The following is a 21,183-nucleotide window of genomic DNA, read 5'->3' as shown; positions in this document are numbered from 1 at the left end:
AGGTGGTGCAAACTGCTGAGCCACCTGGACTGCCCTGAATGATTGTTGAGCTCCTATTATGGATCAGGCTCTGGGAATCCTGGAGAACCTGGTGAAACAAGGATTTTGCTCCTGTGGAATTTGCATTATGGTGTCAGAGGAAATAAACATCAATCCCTCAAAGATGACTCTCCTGCCCAGTCAAGATGAACTCATGCCTTGGCAAAGGTGATAACTCAAACAAAGAGCCAGAGCTGGCTCTAGAACTTTGAGGTGGGGGAGGGGGGACAGCTTTTCTGGAAATCATGTTTACATAGCAAAATCCTGTTTTATTTTATTATTATTATTTATTTATGATAGTCACACACACACATACACACACAGAGAGAGAGAGACAGAGACACAGGCAGAAGGAGAAGCAGGCTCCATGCACCGGGAGCCCGACGTGGGATTCGATCCCAGGTCTCCAGGATCACGCCCTGGGCCAAAGGCAGGCGCCAAACCGCTGCACCACCCAAGGATCCCCAAGATCCTGTTTTAAATGAGAACCTATGTTTATTTGTGGTTATTGACAGATGGAAGCTGTTTGTGATTTTAGTGGTGAGGTTGCTTCATAAAACTCCCAACACTGAAAAAAAACGTGGAGAAGCTTATTGGGTTGCTGTCAAAACAAGTTACAAGGAATGTGCGAAGGTCCTTAGCACAGAGCCAACCCATGTACAGTAGGAGTGAAATAAATAAACCTTCCACATATACCCAAGTCCCATTTTTCTCTGCCACCTGGTCCAGCCACCATCATCTATTTCAACATTATTCTAACTGGTCTCCCTGCTGATACACCTGCTCCCTGAAGCCTATTCTCAGCTGAGCAAGCAGAGGGATTCCTATTACAGTCAGAACATGTCCCTCTCTTGCTCAAAACCTTCAGTGGTCTCATCTTGCCCATGGTAAAAGCTGTTCTTCACGGTCTTCAGGAGCCACTTGGGCTGCCTGCCACGTTTCCCTTCATTGATTTTATCCTCCTCCTCTTAAAAAAAATATTTATTTGAGAGAGAGAGAGAGAGAGAATACGTGCAGGAGCAAGAGGGAGAAGCAGGCTCCCTGCTGGGCTGGGAGCCCAAGCTGGGGCTCCATCCCAGGACCCTGGGATCATGACTTGAGCTGAAGGCAGATGCTTCAGCACCTGGAGCTGCCCAGGTGCCCCCATTGACTTTATCTTCTACCTCAGGTCTTTCAAGTCAAAGAAAAAATGCTGGACACTACTATTTCTCAAACTACACCCAACACTCCTCAGGACTTTAGCACCTGCTGTCATCTCCGCCTGGAAACTTTCTCCCCAGATACTGAAGAGCTCATGACACCTGTCACCTGCTTCAAGTCAATGGTAGATGTCACCTTTTCTTTTTTTCTTTCTTTCTTTCTTTTTTTTTTTTTTGTAAGATTTTATTTGAGAGAGGGACACCAGGGTGGCTCAGAGGTTGAGCGTTTGCCTTCTGCCCAGGGCATGATCCTGGAGTCCCTGGATCGAGTCCTGCATCTGGCTCCTGCGTGGAGCCTGCTTCTCCCTCTGCCTCTCTCTCTGTGTCTTTCATGAATAAATAAATAAAATCTTAAAAAAAGCTTTTGAGAGAGAAAGAACGAGCGGTGGGGAGGGCAGAGAGAGAAGCAGGCAGACTCCCCACTGAGCAGGGAGCCCATTCGGGGCTCAATCCCAGGACCTCCGGGATCGTGACTTGAGCCGAAGGCAGATGCCCGACCCACTGAGCCACCCAGGTGCCCCTGACGTCACCTTTTCATGGAACCTTCCCTGACAGCTCTATTTAAATGGAAACACTCGTCCTTCTTTCTTTTCTATCCTTCCCGGATTTCTTTCCATAGTACTTAACACTTTCTATTATACACGAATAACAGTATACGTATTATCTACACGACACTCTTGTACACTATATATTTTCACTATTTGCATTGTACTGTCTATGACCTACCTATCTCCTCCGCCCCTTACCTCCTGTTGACCCAGGGCAGGAACTTTGCTTCGTCCGCTGCTGCACCTGCGGAGCCCCGGACGGTGCCTGGTACCCAGCAGCGCTAGGTTATCTGCAGGAAGAACAAATCAATAGCGAATGAATGAGCCCGGGCACCAGCCCCGGCCTCCCGCCCCCGGCTTCCCGCGCTGCTGCACCCCTCGGCGCCGCAGGGGAGGTGGGAGCCCGGGCGCAGTGCGCCTGCGTAGCCCCACCCCCCGCACGCGCGCGTGGGTCCAGGGCCCTGAGGCCGCGGGGCGCGGCTGCCCGCACTCCTTTGCGAGGCTCGGCGCCCGCGGAGGGTTACAGGCGGGGGGCGGGGCCGCGGGGGCGGGGCCTCGGGCGGGGGCGGGGCCTCGGGGCCGGGGGCGGGGCCGGGCTGGGATCCCGCAGGCGGCGGCCGCGCCGCGCTCAGTAGCGCTGCCCGCCCGCCGCCCGCCGCCCGCCGCCCGCCGCCCGCCGCCCGCCGCCCCGGACCCCGCCGTCCCTCCGCGCCGCCGTCCCCGGCCTGGCCCCCGCCGGCCCCGGTCGCCGCGCAGCCCCGCCGCAGCCATGTCCAAGCAGCCGCGGGCCCGCCGGGAGGAGATCCTGGAGAGCCAGGTGATGTGGGAGCCTGACAGCAAGAGCACGCACATGGACCGCTTCCGGGCGGCCGTGGCTGCTGCCTGCGGCCTGGCGCTGGGTGAGTGCGCGCGCCGCCCCCGCTGCCCCGCGCCTGCCGGGCGCCCCGGCCCCCGAGCCCCCGAGCCCCCGAGCCCCCGGGGTCTCCTCCCCGCCAGCTTCCGGGAGGGGCCGCTGGAGGTGGGCAGGGCTCCCGTCTCCCCGGGGTGGGGCTCCTTCTGACCGTGCGCTTTGCCCCCTTGTCTGTGCTTTCAGGTGCACGGCCCCTCCCCGCTGTAGCATCTGTGTCCCAGGAGGGGCCCCCCACTCGCCCTCTTAGCATCTTTGTCCCTGGGAGGCTCCCCCACCGCCTTGGAACCTCTGGGGCCTGAGATCCCTCGCTAGGCTTCCTCCTTGGGAGATGAGGTGTTCCCTGGCGTCTTGCGTCTGGCTTGGGGGCAGGGGGGGCTTCCTCCCAGACATGGAGTCTTTCTAACTTGTGGCTCTTCCCCTATGTTTGTGGGGGTCACTTGCCAGCCAGTAACACCTTGTGTTGTCCCCTCCTAGCCCCCCCCCCCCCAACTTGACATCACTAAAGGGCTAGCATGGAATCCAGCACCCACAGGAGAAAGACACTCTTTTCTGAAAGAAAATACAGCCTTTGGGATTGAGGCAGGACTCGTTTTCCTCCTGTTTACTTTACCCTCCCAGCCCCCGGCAGAACCTAGGCATGGCCCCTCCCTGCAGCCACCACCCTGGCTCTCAGAAACTGCCTGGCCTGGCTGCCTGTGGGCCGGCCCGCGGGGGCCCGTTTTCTGGGTGAGAAGCACCTGCACGTGTCTCCTGCCAGCTCTAGCTGGCTTGTCCAATTTCCTGCAGGACCTTCCCCACCTTCAGGGGTTTCAGCTCCTCTCTGGCCACTTCCCTCCCCTCGTGGCCCTCAGCTGGCTTCTGGGACTCCTGTGGTTCTGTGGTGGCATCGCTGTTCTCAGCTGCCCTGACAGAAGTGGACATGGGGCCATCTGTCCTGTGTAGGGGAGTCCTCAGTGACACTACCTTGCTGCTTACATCCCCCACTTTCCCGGGGCCCTCGTTCCCTCTACTCTGAACACTGGCCGGTTTCCTTGCTTCCTGCTTTTCCTTCCTCTTCTCTTCGGGACACCCTGCTTGCTTCACTGGAGCACAGGTCTGACTTTGTCACTCCTTAGCTCAGAGGCTCACAATGGTCCCTTGTTGACCGTGGAATTGCATGGTGCCACCTGGCAGCTTCCAAGCCTTCCACTGTATGATGGGTGTCATAGCTTCCAGTGAGCCCCTTCCCTTGGTGAACCCAGCTCCCTCCTTCCTGCTCACTACACAGAAAGCATCTTGGTGACAGATGTGGCTTATTACTCTGGGCCTTTCAGGTATTAGCTGGTAAATTAACGTGTGTAGGATTGGGGGAGAACAGACCTGATTCCCAGAAAGAGCCAGGAGTAAGATATTCATCTGTGTCACCTCACCTCAATTCCATCTTTCTTTCTTCTGCTAGCAGAGGTATAGTGTTCTCCTGTGCTTAACTAGCCTTGGTGCTTTAGGAAATGATTGCACATGAGTTGTGAGGTGGGCGAGATGCATCTGACCTGACTACCTGGATTTTGAACTGGCTCCACCACTTCCTAGCCGTGTGACCTAGCTGTGAGACCAAGTCTTACTTTCCCCATCTGTAAAATGGGCATGGTGAGAGAGGACCTGTGTCAGTGGGTGGTGTGAGGGAGGCAGGAGGCCCTCACACCCAGCGGTCACCTGCACCTGGCCTGTGGGTTGCTGCATAAACCCGACCACACACTGGCAGCTCCTAGTTGGCCTGCTCAGGGCTGGTAGCTGGGGGAATGAGCCCAGACTGGACTTGAAGACTTGGCTCAAGCGGCTCACAAACTGGGAGACTGCATAGGAAAAGCAAGATTTCTGACTTCTTTTGAAAACCCAAAGGCCTGTGATCTGTGTCCCCACATGGTGGCAATGAGCTGGGCTGAGCTGGGTTCTCCTCTTGGTTGGAGGATGATTTAGAGCTTGGTGTTTGTCTTTTCCTCCTCTTCCACTCCTGATGGTTGAGCCTGTCTGCTGCTTCTCTCTCTTCCAGAAGCTCAGCCCTGGAGGTTTTGGGCTTTAAGGTCTAACTCAAATGCTGCCTTGTCTTGATCATTGTCTTTGAATGTTTTCTCCTTTCTCCTGTTCTCCAAATGCATGTAATTTGGACTTTCATACTGCCTCGCCTTTTCATTAATTTTTAAGTATTCAAATTGCTTAAGGACTGCACCCTTGAACTTGTATCCTCTGCACACCTCCTCCTCCCTGGGGCGTGCGTGTAGTTGGCATGCAGTATTGAGCAATGTTGTACCCCCACGTACAGAGAGAGCAAGGTACACATCTTCCCGGGGTGCTTCAGTTGTGCTCCAGCTTCAAGGATGGATGGATGTAGGGATGGGGGCGCTTTCTCCAGCTTGGTCTGTCACCCTAGACCAAGGTTGGCATGAGGTTTCTCCCCCAGCCTTGGCAGGGTTACCTATTCTCTTACCCACTACGAGGGCCACAGGTTGGTTTGTTTTTCTCACTGCTTCTAGCAGAGCTCACCTGTGGACTCCCAGAAAACCTACATAGACCTTGGGGCCCTCCGGATGCAGACCTCCTATGGAGCAGCCCACTATGGCAGCCTAGCATGTGTGCATGCAGACCTCCTGTGGAGCAGCCCTCTATGGCAGCCTAGCATATGTGCATGAGAGGCCTCTTTCACAAAGACCCCAGGGGTCACGCTGCATGTACCAGCCCTCTGTAATTAGGGGAGTGGCACCTGCTTTAAAGGACATGTTCTTTTGGTGGACTTGTCTTGTTCTTTTGGTGGACGTGTCTTTCTGTATGCCACGAGCTACAGATCATTTCAGCGTTCAAGCAGCTGGGATTGGCGTTTGCCCACAAATAGAAGGCTGGGTCCCTGTTCTCAAATGGCTCAAGCGTAGCTGGGAGAGAAAGCTCTTGCAGGACAGCAGCGCTGCAGTGAGTCAGTGACCAGCCTGGGCCCAGGGGCAGCCAGCTGTGTCTCCAAAGCACTTTACTGTGGACTGGGTCTGTCACTGCAGTGGAAAGAGGCTGCTGGGTCTTGAGCTGAGGTTGGGAGGTGTAGACTGGTCTGAATTCTCGTGGGTGGAGAGGAAGAAGGGGGTGAATTGCAAATTCAGATGCCTATGGGGGGCCCAGCAGGTGAGGTGGATAATGGTACCAGTTAGCTTTTATTATTTAAAAAAAATTTCTTTTAAAGATTTTATTTATTTGACGCAGAAGGTAGAGAGAGCACAATGGGGAGTTGGAGGGAGAGGGAGAAGCAGATGCCCTGCTGAGCGGGGAGCTTGACATGGGACTTGATCCCAGGATCATGCCCCAAGCCAAAGGCTGAAGCTTCACTGACTGAGCCCCCCAGGTGCCCCACCAGTCAGCCTTCTTGGGTGCTTTACATGCATCCACTGATACTGCCCTCAGTAAGCTGGCCAGGTACATGCTGCTTTGACCCCATTCCCCAGCTGGGAAAACAGAAACTCAGTCTGGGTGGGGATGTTGCAGCTGTGAGTGGTGGACCTGTAGTCTGTTTCCAGAATCATTAGTCTCTCCTGTATTATGTTGCCTTTTGAATGTGGGGGAAGGCTCAGGGGAGGCTGGTGGGCAGCTCGATAGCTGCTTGTCACTATGTGGTGTGACAGTGCCTTAGCCATCCAGGAGAGCAAGGCCATGGCTGAGGTGTCCCTGACCTGGCCTGGCCTCAGAAGTAGCCCTTGGTCATTTCCATAACGTCCTGCTGGTGACACTGAGGAGCCCTGCTCAGTGTGGCGAGGGGGGCAGCACACAGATGGAAGTGTGGGAGGCCAGAAGCATAGGCGTCTAACCCCAGGAGAAGGTGGGAACACCGAATTTCACAGTACGTTGGCAGCTAGATCAGGTTCTTCATGAGCACAGTGCAGATTGAACCACACGTGCCCATGGTGGGTCATCTGGGCTTCAGGAGTGCAGGCTGTGAGTAGGGGCCGGGAGGGGGTGAGTGGGGGCTGGGAGGGGCCCCTGCTGGTCTGCGGAGTCATTCTTGATGACTGGGCTGGGCCGGGCTGGGTCTTGGAGGGTGGAGGAGTTTCTGCGCAAGGTCCATCCTTTTCTCTGTGGTCCTCCTAGTGTTAGGGGGCTGTGGGGACCGCTCAGTTCCCAGATTGGCAGGCAGGTGGCATCTTCCTCCCTCGTGGACCTTGTTGGTGACTCACTGTTGATGGGTTTTTGCAGTCTTCAGTGGGGGCGTGGGTGGCAAGCCTTTGGTCCATCTCCGCGTAAGCTGGGAGGGGAGAGAGTTTTTTGTCTTGGAACTCTGGCTTTTGTGAGAATCAAGATGACCAAAAACAAAGACCAGGAAAGAATGGAGCTGTGGGTCTGTTTGGGGGCCGGGCAGCTTCCTCAGTGGGGGCTGGGCAGAGGCTCTCTCTCCCAGGGCTGTCCTGGGTCTGCATTTGCCCCACCTTCAGGACCAGAAGCTGGAGCGTCCCTGCTCATGAACGCTTTCAAGTACCTGCCCAGCCCTGTCCCCAGGTCGCAGCCCATCATATCACGTCAGCTAGCCTGGCTAGCCCGGTATGTGTCGTGCTCCTGAGAGATGACCAGCAGTGATGTTAGTGGCTGACGTGCCAGGTGCTTTCTCTCTGCCAAGCCCCGTTCTTAGTGCTTTGTGTGTTTTGATTCTTTCAGTTCTTGACAGTGACCCTGTGACAAGTTCTATTATCTTCCTTTCATGGAGGAGAGACTGAGGCCCAGGGATGATTGATTACTCATCTGAGCTCACATAGCAGGTTCTGAACCCAGATTGTTGCACTCTGAACCCTGTGTCTTTAAGGACACCCTCTACTGCTCTACTGCTCCCCCGGGTCACTGTTGTTATTCCCCTTTTGCAGACAACAATGCTGGGACTCAGGGGGCGGAGCAGCTTGCCCATCACCATTGGTTTTAAGTGTCTAGCTCAGCCCTGGAGCACAGGGTTACCTCTCCTCTGTCATGGGAGCATCCATATCCTTCTCCAGTCAATCTCCAGGTGACACATAGGGAAACTGAGTCCCAGAGAGGCAGACTGGCCTACCTGAGGTCTCTGAGCATGGTCTCTAGAGTCAGGGTTGGCCCTGGTATTCCAGATGCCTGGTCCCTGGTGTTTTTCCCTGCATGCTTGAGCAGGTGGGTGGGGCTGGAGGGAAGTTCTCCAGGGGCTTGGAGGAGGTGCAGGCATCATTGCCAGGATTCACCCTGAAGCCCTGCTTCTCCATCACTGTGTGACACGTGTGCCACCTCTCCCTGTTTCATCCCCAGTTGATCCTTCTCCATCCCTGTGGCAGCCCCTTCATCTGGACTCTTGGCTTCCTTTCAGTGTCCTGATCCTGCCCTTGCTGCCAGGGCCAGTCCCCTCCTTCTGCAGCAAGTGTCTGCTTTCAGAGCTGTCTCCCTCTACGTCCTCTCTCCCTGTCCACCAGGACTGGGGACAGGATGGGCCATTGAGTCTTCAGCTTGACTGATGGGAAGGAGAGACGTCAGCCTCACCTAAGTGTTGGGCCCTTTTTTTTTCTCTTCCTGACACCCTGCTGGTCATCTTCCTGCAGTTACCTGGTCCCTGCAGCACCAGCATATGAATGGAGAGCCTCTCACAGTATGTGGAGATTAGAAAGGCCCAGTGAGGGGCGGGGACCATCCCAGGTCTCAGGATTGGAAGCTGGTGTGGAGAGGGGCCTTCCCTTTGTGTAAGAGGGAGTGATAGGAGTGTATTAACTTGCCCATAAAATCTGGAAAGACACACAAAACTCTTTAACTGGTTACTTCTGGACAAGGAAAGTTAAATGATTGTAGGGCACGAGGGAGAGGAACTTTTTCCTGTATGATCTATATTTTGTTATTTTGAATCATGCAAATGTATTGCTTATTCAAAAGTCAAAATAAATAATCATTCCTTCCTCTCCCCTAACACTGTTACTGGCACAAGAAGTCATCAGTGAGCTTTTAGTTTTGCACTTCTGGGTTTTGAAGTCTGTTGGATGTGGCTTTCCTACGTTTGTATGATGTAATAATAGCAAGCTTAATGTAGTTCTCTGATTCTGTCCAATTCTGTCTAAGGCCCTGTTCTAGCATCTTATGTGTGTGTTTATGCTCATTTAAATCCTCCCAAAGCTCTGTCAAGGGGGGGGTGCTATTAACTATGTCCATTTTACAGATGGAGAAACAGAGACACTGTGCTCAAGTAACTTCCACAAAGTCACACAGCTAATAAATGGCCAAGCCAGGATTTGGCTTCAGGGCCCATGTTCTTAGGCATGTTGATTAGGGTATGAAATCACTGCTTCTTTGCTTCATTTGTTTTAGGGACTAGCAGTGGTAGATTTGCTCCCATTGGTAAGAATTAGGATACTCCACCTCCCTCAGATCATTTCTTTCCTTTTTTTTTTTGAAAGATTTTATTTATTCATTAGAGATAGAGAAAAATGAGCAGGGGGTGGGGGTTAGACAGAGGGAGAGGGAGAAGCAGGCTCCCCACTGAGCAGGGAGCTTGACAACTTGGGGCTACAACATGGGATCGATGTGGGCTCCATCCCAGGACCCCAGGATCATGACCTGAGCTGAAGGCAGGTGCTTAAGGGCTGAGACACCTAGCCCTACCCCCCCAGCCCCCAGGTAATTTCTTATCAGATGCCTTTGAACCACTCAGACATACCTGTAATTCGTTAGGTGTGTCCCATCTTATTATTGAACTGCCAAGGGCAGCCTGGGTGGCTCAGCGGTTTAGCGCCGCCTTCAGCCCAGGGTGTGATCCTGGAGACCCTGGATCGAGTCCCACGTCGGGCTCCCTGCATGGAGCCTGCTTCTCCCTCTGCCTGTGTCTCTGCCTCTCTCTCTCTGTCTCTCTCTGTCTCTCATGAATAAATAAATAAAAATCTTAAAAAAAAAAAGAGAACTGCCAAGACTTTCTTTTTTTTAAAAAAATTTTTAATAAGATCTTATTTATTTGAGAGAGAGAGACAGATAATCAAGAGAGCATGAGGGAGAGGGAGAAGCACGCTCCTGCTGAGCAGGGAGCCCAACATGGGGCTCGATCCCAGGACCCTAAGATCATGACCTGAGCCAAAGGCAGACACTTAACCAACAGAGCCACTCTGGCATCCACCTGTCTTAAAAATGTTTTTCGAGATAAGACTTTCTAAGATTTGTTTGAGCTATGTGCCATTATATTTTATTTTTAGAAAATTATGATGACTTATACCACTGGTCAGTTGAATCATATTCAGACTTCTGGGCAGAGTTCTGGAAATTCAGTGGACTTGTCTTCTCACGCATGTATGATGAGGTAAGTAGGGATTTTGCTTATGTGTTATCTTTTTATGGTTTCGTTCCAAAATAAAGTGTTCATTTTTGGGAACACTGAATCATATTTTCTTTTGAAGCCTCACATCAGTGGGAAAAAGTCATTGTTCTAGGGAGTTGGCAGAAAATTGTGTTGAGGTCACAGAATCCATGGAGACTATGCAACCTCTGGACTCTGATGTGTGGACCCCAGGCCCTGACCTGGAACCTTGAACGATCCTACGTAGCAGGGCATCATCATATTATTTTTATTTTATCTAAAAAAAAAAAAAAAATTAATTGTGGTAAAATACACATAACACGATTTATCATCGTAACCATCTTCAAGTGTCCAGTTCAGTGATGTTATTAAATACATTCACATGGCTGTTGTTTTTTATTTTTATTCTTTTAAAGGTATTATTTATTTACTCATGAGAGACACAGAGAGAGAGGCAGAGACATAGGCAGAGGTCTCGCTGCGGGGAGCTCAATGAGGGATTTGATCCCAGGACCTGGGATCACGACCTGAGCCTAAGGCAGCCACTCAACTGCTGAGCCACCCAGGCGTCCCTGTTGTTGTTTTTTAGACTATCAATAGTTTTATTATTATTTTAAATATTTATTTATTTATTCATGAGAGAGATACAGAGAGAGGCAGAGACACAGGCAGAGGGAGAATCAGGATCCTCACAGGGAGCCTGATGTGGGACTCAAACCCAGGACTCTGGGATCATGCCCTGGGCCAAAGCTGAGCCACGCAGGCATCTCAGTTTTATTATTTTTTAAAATCCGAGTTCAGGGAACATTTCTACTCCTTATGTTGTCAATCAGTGACCATCTGGGGAAAGCAGGTCCTGTTACTTAAAGTATAAGTTAATTGTGTTTTGGTTTGACTGTGGGGCAAACTGTTCTGAAAGGCTTGTCTGTAGGTACTTGGAGAGGGAGTCCCGGGGCCCGGGTCCAGGGAGTTGCAGTGAGAGGGACAGATGGATGCCGTAGCTCCATATCCTGGATTTTAGGGTATCTGGTCAGATTCTGGGGTACATCTGCCTTATTTATTGTCCCCTGCACCTCTCACTGAGCAAGAGTAGGTGCTTCATAAAGATCTGTTGAAAGAGTTCATTAGTGGGGATGGTGTATTTTCCCTTGGCATTAAAAAAACTACGTTGAGGAATAATGAACCATGAAACTGTATATATTTAAAGCATCTAATGTGATGATTTGATATATGGATTCACTATGGAATTAACACACCCATCACCTTACTTTCTGTGTGGCGGGGACGCTCAGATCTCCTCCCAGAGGCTCTGGTGTGTGAGACCCTGTCTGATGAGGGATGATGAGCTCCAGGGCCCTAATCTTTCAGTTCTAAGCCTTTAGGCCAGTTTGGTGGTCAGTCTCTGAAATGATTTAATGACGCTTTGGGCCAGTGAGTTAGCAGGCTTCCCAGGAAGTGGAGTCACTTTTATTTACTCCTGGTGTAGATCTCACCTGTGTGTGTGTCTTGCTTTTCTGTCATTCTCCATAGGTTGTGGACATGACAAAAGGGATTGCAGACATCCCCGAGTGGTTCAAAGGCAGTCGTCTAAACTATGCGGAAAACCTCCTGCAGCACAAAGAGAATGACAGAGTTGCCCTGTACGCTGCGAGTGAGTCCTCCTGGCTCCCTGGGTTTCCCTCTCTGTTTTCCAGGTGCCCCTCATGTGAAGGGCCAGATGGCTGGAGAGGCTCTGACATAGTCGGATTGCCATGTGTGTTTTCAAACAACATCTTGGAGCCTCCTTTTTTTTTTTCCTTCCTTCTTTATTTGTGGAAAAAGCACGTGTCATTAAACATCCCATCTTAACCATTTTTAAGCATACAGTTCTGTAGTGTTTGAGTACCTTCCCATTGCTGTGCACTGGCTCTCCAGAACATTCACCTCCGTGACACTGACACTGTATCCACAAACCACTGGTTTCCCCTCCCTGCCCCAGCTCCGGGTGACCACCTCCCTACTTTCTGCTCCTGTGATCTGATTACTGTGCACACTTCCTAAGTGAGCCATAGTGTATGTCCTATTGTCACTGGCCTGTTTCAGCATGGTGTCCACGTAGTCGTGTGTGACAGCATTTCCTTCTTTTTTGAGGCTGCATAGTATCCCCTTGTTTGGATATCCCACATCTTGCTTGTCTGTTGATCCGTCACAGGGCATGTGGGCCACTTTCACCTCTTGGCTGTTGTGAATCAGGCTATGATGAACGTGGGTGTGCACATAGCTCCTTGACATCTGGCTTTGCATCCTTTTGGATATTTACCCAGAGGTGGATCCTATGATGATTCTATGTTTAATTTTCTGAGGAACTTCCTCCATACTGTTTTCTGTAATGATTGCTCTTGGCACCTTTCCAATGTCATTAAAACCTGTTGACTTTTTCTTAGTGCTGGAGAGGGGAGAGAACAGTGGTGTGATCCTGTTTTATGAGAGAAATTGAGACACCTGATACTAAGTAACCAGCTCAGAGTCACCTGGACAGTTAGTGAGGGAACTACAGCTAGAATATCTGCCCACTATTGTGGAGAATCTTTCGCCACTGAGGCAAGCCAGGCATCAGGAGTGAGCTACGTAAGACGGGTTGGGAGTGCTCATGTTATCTTTTCTCCGAGGAAAAAAAAGAAAGAAAGAAAAAAAAAGAATATCTGCCCACTGACTTTTCCTTTTAAGATAAAGTTTATTTATTTTTATTTATTCATGATAGGCAGAGAGAGAGAGAGAGAGAGGCAGAGACACAGGAGTAGGGAGAAGCAGGCTGCACGCCAGGAGCCCAACGTGGGACTCGATCCCAGGACTCCAGGATCACGCCCTGGGCCAAAGGCAGGCACTAAACCGCTCAGCCACCCAGGGATCCTTAAGATAAAGTTTAAATTTTTTTTTTTTTCTTTTATTTATTATTTATGATAGTCACAGAGAGAGAAAGAGAGAGAGGCAGAGACATAGGCAGAGGGAGAAGCAGGCTCCAAGCACCGGGAGCCCGATGTGGGATTCGATCCCGGGTCTCCAGGATCGTGCCCTGGGCCAAAGGCAGGCGCCAAACCGCTGCGCCACCCAGGGATCCCTAAGATAAAGTTTAAAGCATATTCTAGTTTATGTCCTAAGCGTGTTCTGGAACAGTTGGCATAAAGTATTTGAAATAAATGAGGACTTTCTTGGTAAGAAGACCCTGTGGTTGGCCTAATTAGTTCAATTTTTGTGGTAAGCTTAAAGTTTTTGTTTTTTAAAGATTTTATTTATTTATTCATGAGAGACAGAGAGAGAGAGAGGCATAGACACAGGCAGAGGGTGAAGCAGGCTCCATGCAGGGAGCCCGACGTGGGACTTGATCCCGGGACTCCAGGATCACGCCCTGGGTCGAAGGCAGGCGCTAAACCGCTGAGCCACCCAGGGATCCCAAGCTTAAAGTTTTGTAAAAAAGAACATTGGATTTGTGTCATGTTGGTAGGGTTGGAGGTATTTCACAGTGGATTTTCCAGGTGTCTGTGTTTTTCTCTTTTGAGTTATAAAGGTTTACTAACTCATTAAATTAATTAATTTAAAATAAAATATTTTATTTATTTATTTATTTGAGAGAGACAGAGAGGGCATGAGTGGAGAGAGACCCCCACTGAGCAAGGAGCCTGATGTGGGGCTTGACCCCAGTACCCTGAGATCATGACCTGAGCCAAAAGCAGATGCTTAATGGACTGAGCCACCCAGGTGCCCTCAACTTACTCATTTTAGACATTGCATGTGCCACTATGTTGAGAGGAAATAGTGCCTCAGTAGAGGAGACCGAACTTCATTGGACCTTTGCTGTTTATGACTCACAGCTTCCAGTTTTGGGACAATGACAGGATCTAATGCTGCTGAGCTGTCCACGCGAGTGGGACGGTCTGCCGCATCCTTGGCTCTTGCTGCCTGCTCTCAGTTCTCGCAGATGCTAGGGTCCTTGCTTCTAGCAGCCCTGGTCTATGCCACAAGTTACTATTTGTCATCAGAGGTGATGTCAGAACTCAACTGATTATGCTTGTCTGAAGTGGGACCTGGAATAGGGGTAGCTGAGGATTAGTGGCTGTGTGACCTTGGGTGAGCCCCTTAACCTCTCTGGGTTTGTTTCTGCCTCTGTCAGTTGGAGAGGAAGAGAGTATCTACTTCAGGAATATTGTAGAGCTTAGATGAGTGACCGTGTATACACGTGTGTGAGACAGTCCTCGCCACAGAGGGAACGTGTGCTCAGGTGAGGTGGTAGCTCTGAAATCCCTGCGTGGCTTTGAAATCCTGGCTGTCTGCTTCCTCCTGTGGCCTCCTAGAGCACATCTTCTGGGGATGGGGCCCAGGCCCATGTGTATTTTGAAAGCCCATGGTTGCTTCTGATGCACATTGTTGGTTAAGAACCACAGAGTTTTATCTTTGTGTGGTCTTTGGGCTGTTGGGTATTGTTCTGCTCCCTTCCTCGGTTCTTAGCTGGGATGCAGTTTGGGCTGAGTGCAGAAGCAGCCTTGGGGTGGTATTACACCTGAGTCTCTCCCTTGCTCTTTAAGGAGGTATTTGCTGGGCCACCCATCCAGTCTTTCACTTGTTCTCAGATCTGTCTCAAACGTCTCCTCAGTGCAAGGGATGTGCTGGGGATGTGGTGTTGAACAGGACGGATGAGGTCCCCATGCTCGTGGGGCTGATATTCTAGTGGGATGAACAGTAAATAAAAAACATACAGAAGGTCCCCGACTTAGGATGGTTACACTTACAACTGTTCAACTTGATAGTGATGTGAAGGTGATACACATTTAGTAGGAAGCATTCTTGGAATTTTGAATTTGTCTTGTCCCAGGCTCACAATCTGTGGTCCCTTTCTCTCCTATGATGCTGGGCAGTGAACGTAGTGCCCTGTCAGTCGTGCGATCACCAGGGTCACTGACTGCCACCTGCACCCACACAGCCATTCTGTTTGTCACTGTCCATGCGGTCCTCAGTAAATTACACGGGAGTCAACACTTATAAAAAAGGCTTTGTGGTAGATGATTTTGCCCAACAGGAGCTCACGTCAGTGATCTGAGCACGAATTAGGTGGGCCAGGCTAAGCTGTGGTGTCCCATAGGTCAGGTGTGGTAAATGCAGGGATGCTTTGAGAGAAAACCAGTAGGCTAAGCCTTAGCTTTGTAAAATGAATGAAGGACATTTGCCCGGGGTTCCTTATACTCTTTGGGTTATAATAGGAGTTGGTTTACACCAGGGTTTCGTTTCGTTTCGTTTCGTTTCTTTTCTTTTCTTTTCTTTCTTTTCTTTTCTTTCTTTCTTTCTTTCTTTTCTTTTCTTTCTTTCTTTCTTTTCTTTCTTTCTTTCTTTCTTTCTTTCTTTCTTTCTTTCTTTCTTTTTTTTTTTAGAGATATTTATTTATTTGAGAGAGAGAGTGTGAGAGAGAATGGGCTGGGGGAGAGGCAGAGAGGGAGAGGCAGACTCCCTGCTGAGCAGGGAGCCCGATGTAGGACTTGATCCCAGGACCCTGCAATCAAGACCTGAGCCAAAGGCAGGTGCTTAACTGACTGAGCCACCCAGGTGCCCCTCACCACCAGGGTTTTGGTGGTGAGCGGTGTGGGCATGCCGACTACATGACCCTGGTCACAGCAGAATGGGGCAGGGAACTGGCTGGAGGTGCTTGGTGGCTGCGGCCCCTGGGAGGCAGAGAGTGGTGGAGGCTGGGAGAGCAGTCATCCTTCAAGTGGGACTTCATCCACAAGAATCATCCACACCTTTACATCGCATAGGCCAGTGGTTCTTAGCATATTCACAGGGTTATTGACAACCCCTCTGTCCTGTTCCTGCTGACTCTGTTATCCCAGAAGGAAACTCCTCCACAGCCCCTGGCACCCATCAGTCTCTTCCGTCTCCACGGATTTGCCTGTTCAGGACATTTCTAAATATGGAATCACACACTGTGGCAGCTGGCAATGCGTCCCAGTGACGCTTCCTTCCTCTTCATGTCCCATGAAGATGTTTTATTGTATGGATCCAGCATGTTCCGTCTGCCCACTAGAGACCCTTCATGGCCTGTCCGTCCCAGGCACTAGGCTCCCTTGGTGAACCCTGCTTGGTGCATTTTATGACCTGAGGAGTGGGAATGCCAGGCCTCTCCTTTATCTTTCTTCCTGCTCCCTCAGAGGTATCCACGCTTTCACCTCAGGCCTCGCCTGAGGTCCTGGTTTCTCCTTCTGGAAAGTAGGAAAGGTCAGATGTAAATCTTCTGGCAAAACCTGAAGACCGGTAATGCTAGTGGTAAAACAAATCAGTGTCCTGGGTGGCTGGGTGTAGGCTGACATGGTTGTGCACGTTCATGCTCTTACTCTCTCTCCCTCATGGCACATTGGCTGCACCCAGACCCTGGTTCCCCCCCCCCCCTTTTTTTTTTCTTTTAAGATTTTATTTATTTTTTCATGAAAGACACACAAAGAGGCAGAGACATAGGCAGAGAGAGAAGCAGGCTTCCTGAGGGGAGCCTGATGTGGGACTGGATCCCAGGACCCCAAGGTCATGACCTGAGCCAAAGGCAGATACTCAACCACTGAGCCACCCAGGTTGCCCTTAGACCCTGTAACTTTAAACCTGGCTGTGTCTTGAGTGCGGGTGAGGGAGGTGTGGTGGTAATTCTGGGTGTGCTGTTGTCTTTTCCACACTTCTTCCTCCCTCCTTCTCCCACCATTCCCTCTCTTTAGATATGGGAGCTCCTTCTTTTAATGAGCCCCCCCTTGTATTTGCCATGGAAATAAGTGCCCTCAAGCTGGGGATCAAACATACTTTACAGATAGGTAGGGTACCTTCTTTTTTTTTTTTAAAGATTTTATTTATTTATTCATGAGAGACACAGAGAGAGAGAGAGAGAGGCAGAGACACAGGCAGAGGGAGAAGCAGGCTCCATGCAGGGAGCCTGATGCGGGACTGGATCCCAGGTCACCAGGATCACACCCTGGACCGAAGGCAGGCGCTAAACCGCTGAGCCACCCAGGGATTCCCCGATAGGGTACCTTCTTAAGCAGAGTCCTAGATCGGTTGGTTATCGGCTTGGGAACTCTAAGGTCACTGTGTTTTGTTTCCTCCATTCCTACTGTCCCCTGCATGCAGGTGCTCAGGCACCCTCAGCAGACTCCATCCCTCCTACATATGATCCCAGGCGAGGCCACGAGGTGCCGCCAAAGGAAAGCGTTCACTGGTGCCTTCATGCTCCAGCGAGCAGAGCAAAGCAGTATGCATCAGCCCCATAGTGATGCAGTTCCAAGAACAGCTGCCTGCGTGGCACATTTTGTCTTTGAACAGTGGGTTTCAGGTTGCTGAGTGTTTTTATAAGATAGGAAATCATATGAGAGAGTGAGAATGTGGGAGAGGTAATTGTGAGGCTGCCCAGTGAGGAGAGAAAGGAACCAGAGGTAGGCATGTGTAACTTTAAGTAAATGGAAAAGCCAGATTTACACCAAAGAGAAATCAGGATGTTTATTCACTTTGGAGAAGTGATGCTTTGTGTTGTAGAATCGAACAGCAATTAGCAGGAATAAAATATTCGCATCAAAGGTAATGGTCAGGGGCACCTGGGTGGCTCAGTGGTTGAGCATCTGCCTTTGGCTCAGGGCGTGATCCTGGAGTTTCGGGATCAAGTCCAACATCAGGCTCCCTGTATGGAGCACAGGGAGCCTGCTTCTCCCTCTGCCTATGTTTCTGCCTCTCTCTGTGTCTTTCATGGATAAATAAATAAAATCTTTTTAAAAAGGAAAAGAAAAGGAAAAGGTAATGGTCAGAGGAATAATGTCTTTCCCTTATAAAGTATATTCATTTTTCATTTTTTAAAGATTTTTTATTCACGAGAGAGAGAGAGACACACACACACACAGGCAGAGAGAGAAGCAGGCTCCATGCAGGGAGCCTGATGTGGGACTTGATCCTGGGTCTCTAGGATCAGGCCCTGGGCTGAAGGCGGTGCTAAACTACTGAGCCACCCAGGCTGCCCTAGAAAGTATATTCAAATAGTTTTCTCACACCGATGCAACATCGAGTCTTGGTCATAGTCATTTTCTTTAAAAAAAAAAAACCAAAAACACATTTGTTTGAGAGAGAGAGAGGGAGAGCACAAGCAGGGGGAGAGGGAGAGGGAAATTCCTGAGCTGACTCTGTGCTGATCATGGAGCCTGACATGGGGCTCAGTCCCAGGACCCTGAGATCATGACCTGAGCCCAAATCAAGAGTTGGAGGATCAACCAACTGAGCCATCCAGGTGCCCTGGTCATCATACTCATTTTCTGTTGCTATGTAGCAAATTACCCATAAACCCTGGCTTAAAATCCTAAACCCTTAGTGTCTCACAGTTTCTGTGGGTTGTACATTCAGAATGGGCTTAGCTAGATTGTTCTGGCTTGGGAGCCTCTCATAAAGTTGCAGTGAGGATGTTGGCAGGAGCTGCATCATCTGAAGGATCGACCAAGTTGGGCCAATCCACATCCAAGATGGCATACTCTCATGGCTGTCGGCAGGAGGCCTTAGTTTCTCACTGTGTGGCAGCAGGATCTTCTCGAGTGAGCTAAGTGGAAGCTGCTGTGTCTTCTGTGATCAAGCTCTGAAGTCACTGTCATCTCCCATGTCATATTGGTTACCTGGCTCAGGCTGCTTCAGCGTGGGCAGACCCACACAAGATCAGGAGTGCCATGGGCATGGTTCACTGGGGCTGTTATGGAGGCCACTGGCACACCATCCTTTCCCACTGTTGCCACCTGTTAGGTGGAAATTCGTATCTCACTGTTGTCATGCATGCATGTTTCTTCGATAGTGAGGTTGATCATTCTGTTGTCTTAGGCTAACTTCCACACATACACATATACCTTCTCTTCCAAGAAGTTGAGTCAACCCATGTCTGTATGACATTTCTGGGCACGCGTTTCTATACTGCGTTTAAACTGTGCAAGTTTTCCTCCTTGTCTGTGATTCAGAATCTTTCTTTAGGGTTGTCTCTACCGTCTGTCTCTTTTCTCCCCAGGGGAAGGCAAAGAGGAAATTGTGAAGGTGACGTTTGAAGAACTGCGGCAACAAGTGGCTTTGTTTGCAGCAGCAATGCGGAAAATGGGTGTGAAACAAGGAGACCGGGTGGTTGGTAAGTGTTTTTGGTTCTGGTTGTGGCTGGGTGGGGAGGCTGAGGCAGAGTGACTGGCTTGGAGGCAACTTCTGGACAAGATGGCAGATTACATGCAGCCTCGTGGGACTTTAGTGGTCCACACTCCATGGAGGCTTGATGAAGAAGGAAGGTTGTGGTGCAGGGAGAGGGCAGGGCAGTCGGGCAGCAGGGACCGTCTGTGCAAAGGCCCTGAGGCTTTTGGGTGCAGGGTACCTACAGGGGTGACAGGTACAGAGGACTGGGTGTGCAGAGCAGGTGATGTGGCTGGCAAGGACTGTCTGTGAGGAACCAGGGTTGGAGTCCTGAGATGTGAAGGGGAGGCCTGGCTCTTTCTCCCTCCCCAGTCCCTGCCTTCCTTTGTTCTCTCCTAATCTAGGTGGTGAGTCACCATTTCCCACCTAGAACGATTCAGGTTTTCCTTTCCTTCCTTTCCTTTCCTTTCCTTTCCTTTCCTTTCCTTTCCTTTCCTTTCCTTTTCCTTTTCCTTTTCCTTTTCCTTTTCCTTTTCCCTTTTCTTTTCTTTACTTTTCTTTTTTCTTTTTTTTTGAAGATTGTATTTATTTATGAGAGACACAGAGGGGGCAGAGACATAGGTACAGGGAGAAGCGGGCTCCCTATAGGGAGCCCGATGTGGGACCTGATCCTAGGACCCCAGGACCACCATCTGAGCCAAAGGCAGACGTTGAACCGCTGAGCCACCCAGGTGCCCCTACAGTTTTCTTTTCACTTAGACTTCTGGAGAAAGTTTAAAGGCTTGAATGTAGGCCTGTTCTCCATTGTAGGGAACTGCAATTAACTTTGATGTGGGTAGGTGTGTCCCCAGGGGCAAGCAGGGGGGCGATAAGAAGACTTATCTTCCACACAGGCCTGTGATCAGGGTGCTAGGCCGCCTCCCCTGCCCTGTGGTGGTGGGACCGGGGCCACAGGGCAAGGGTGGCAGGAGGAGGAGCCGCTGCTGTGCCTCTCCTGGGGGAGCTCACCGCAAGCTGGCATTCAGTGTGTGTTTGCGAAGAGGGCGGCCTTATCGTTTGTAAACTGAGTAAAGGCCTGTACCTGGGTCTCCTCTGATGACAGCTGGGCACGGAGTCCCTGCTCATGTGTTAGTTGACTAGAAGGAACCAGATAGTGAGGGACACACCTAGCTGCCTCCTGTCTTAGCCCTCCCTGGGGTCTTTCTGTGGTTGCTCGTCTCAGCAGGGTCCCTGCTGTCCCATGGCAAACCAACACCACTCTATCCCCACACCATGCTTTGTGTTCTTTTGTTGTCTTTACTGACTGCCAGAAATCTTGGGATTATTTGTGTGCCTACATGCACATCTGTCTGTCCTATCCTGGAGGACAGGTGTTTGTCTTCTGTTTGCAGCTGCATCTTGGAGGGAGGCTGGAGGATCGACATGGAGTGAGCAAATGTTGGTGCAGGGCCCGTGGTCATGGCAGGCATGGTGTGGGCTAAGCCTCGATATTTGGGGTTCTTTCAATTTAATCTACCCTTTCCTAGAAAAGGAATTCAGGAGATCCTTCTTCCAATTTTCATTTTTTATAAAAAATCTCTTTTGAAGCAAATGTTTTCTGAGAGAGGGAGAAGTGGAGAACCGGGTATGTCAGGGCAGATGGCCGAGACTCCCTCTGGGCTGTGTTTTCTTGGGAGATGCCCCGACTCTGCGAAGTCAGGCTAGTGCCCGGTGATCTGCCCTTGTGAGTGTTACAGTGTGGACACTAATGTGACCTGACCATAGTTCCAGGATGGGGGCTGTGTTTCCTTGAAGAGGGTGAGAGGGAGTGACTCCCCAGGCGGAGAGGACATGGGGAGATGCTCGAGGGGCTTCAGAGACTGCACTGGGGTTGTGGAAGGGGGGCTTCTCTTTTCTGTGATGTGCTCATCTCCTGGTCCTCTGTCCGTGTCCACCAAGTGTGGGTGTGCAGCCTCCTGGGACGGGGTCCTGTCCTGCCTCAGGGACACTGCAATTTACACAGTAAGCTCAGCTGACATCCATGGGCCTGTTGGTGCCAGGCACTGGGTGCAGCCCTGGGCTGAG

At 50.6% G+C, this 21,183-nt stretch overlaps 1 protein-coding gene and 1 long non-coding RNA gene across 2 annotated transcripts in view; one reads left to right on the top strand and one right to left on the bottom strand.

Moving 5' to 3' along the window:
* Nucleotides 1–306: 306 nt before the first annotated feature.
* On the bottom strand, nucleotides 307–2,214 carry LOC125753750 (uncharacterized). The gene is made up of 2 exons (XR_007406224.1): nucleotides 1,985–2,214; nucleotides 307–511 (listed from the first exon to the last, which is right to left on the bottom strand). It is a non-coding gene; the product is annotated as an uncharacterized LOC125753750 (long non-coding RNA).
* Nucleotides 2,215–2,475: 261 nt separating this feature from the next.
* Nucleotides 2,476–21,183, top strand: part of AACS (acetoacetyl-CoA synthetase) — a 58,090-nt gene continuing 39,382 nt past the window's right edge. The window contains exons 1-4 of the mRNA XM_025473599.3: nucleotides 2,476–2,685; nucleotides 9,884–9,987; nucleotides 11,515–11,635; nucleotides 19,013–19,126. Of these exons, the coding sequence (XP_025329384.1) occupies nucleotides 2,556–2,685; nucleotides 9,884–9,987; nucleotides 11,515–11,635; nucleotides 19,013–19,126 (469 nt within the window). The 5' untranslated portion in view covers nucleotides 2,476–2,555. The remainder of the gene's footprint in view (nucleotides 2,686–9,883; nucleotides 9,988–11,514; nucleotides 11,636–19,012; nucleotides 19,127–21,183) is intronic.

This window comes from Canis lupus, chromosome 26, assembly GCF_003254725.2.
Source record: "Canis lupus dingo isolate Sandy chromosome 26, ASM325472v2, whole genome shotgun sequence".
Lineage (NCBI taxonomy): Eukaryota > Metazoa > Chordata > Mammalia > Carnivora > Canidae > Canis > Canis lupus.
This window is presented reverse-complemented; position numbering and strand designations above follow the sequence as displayed.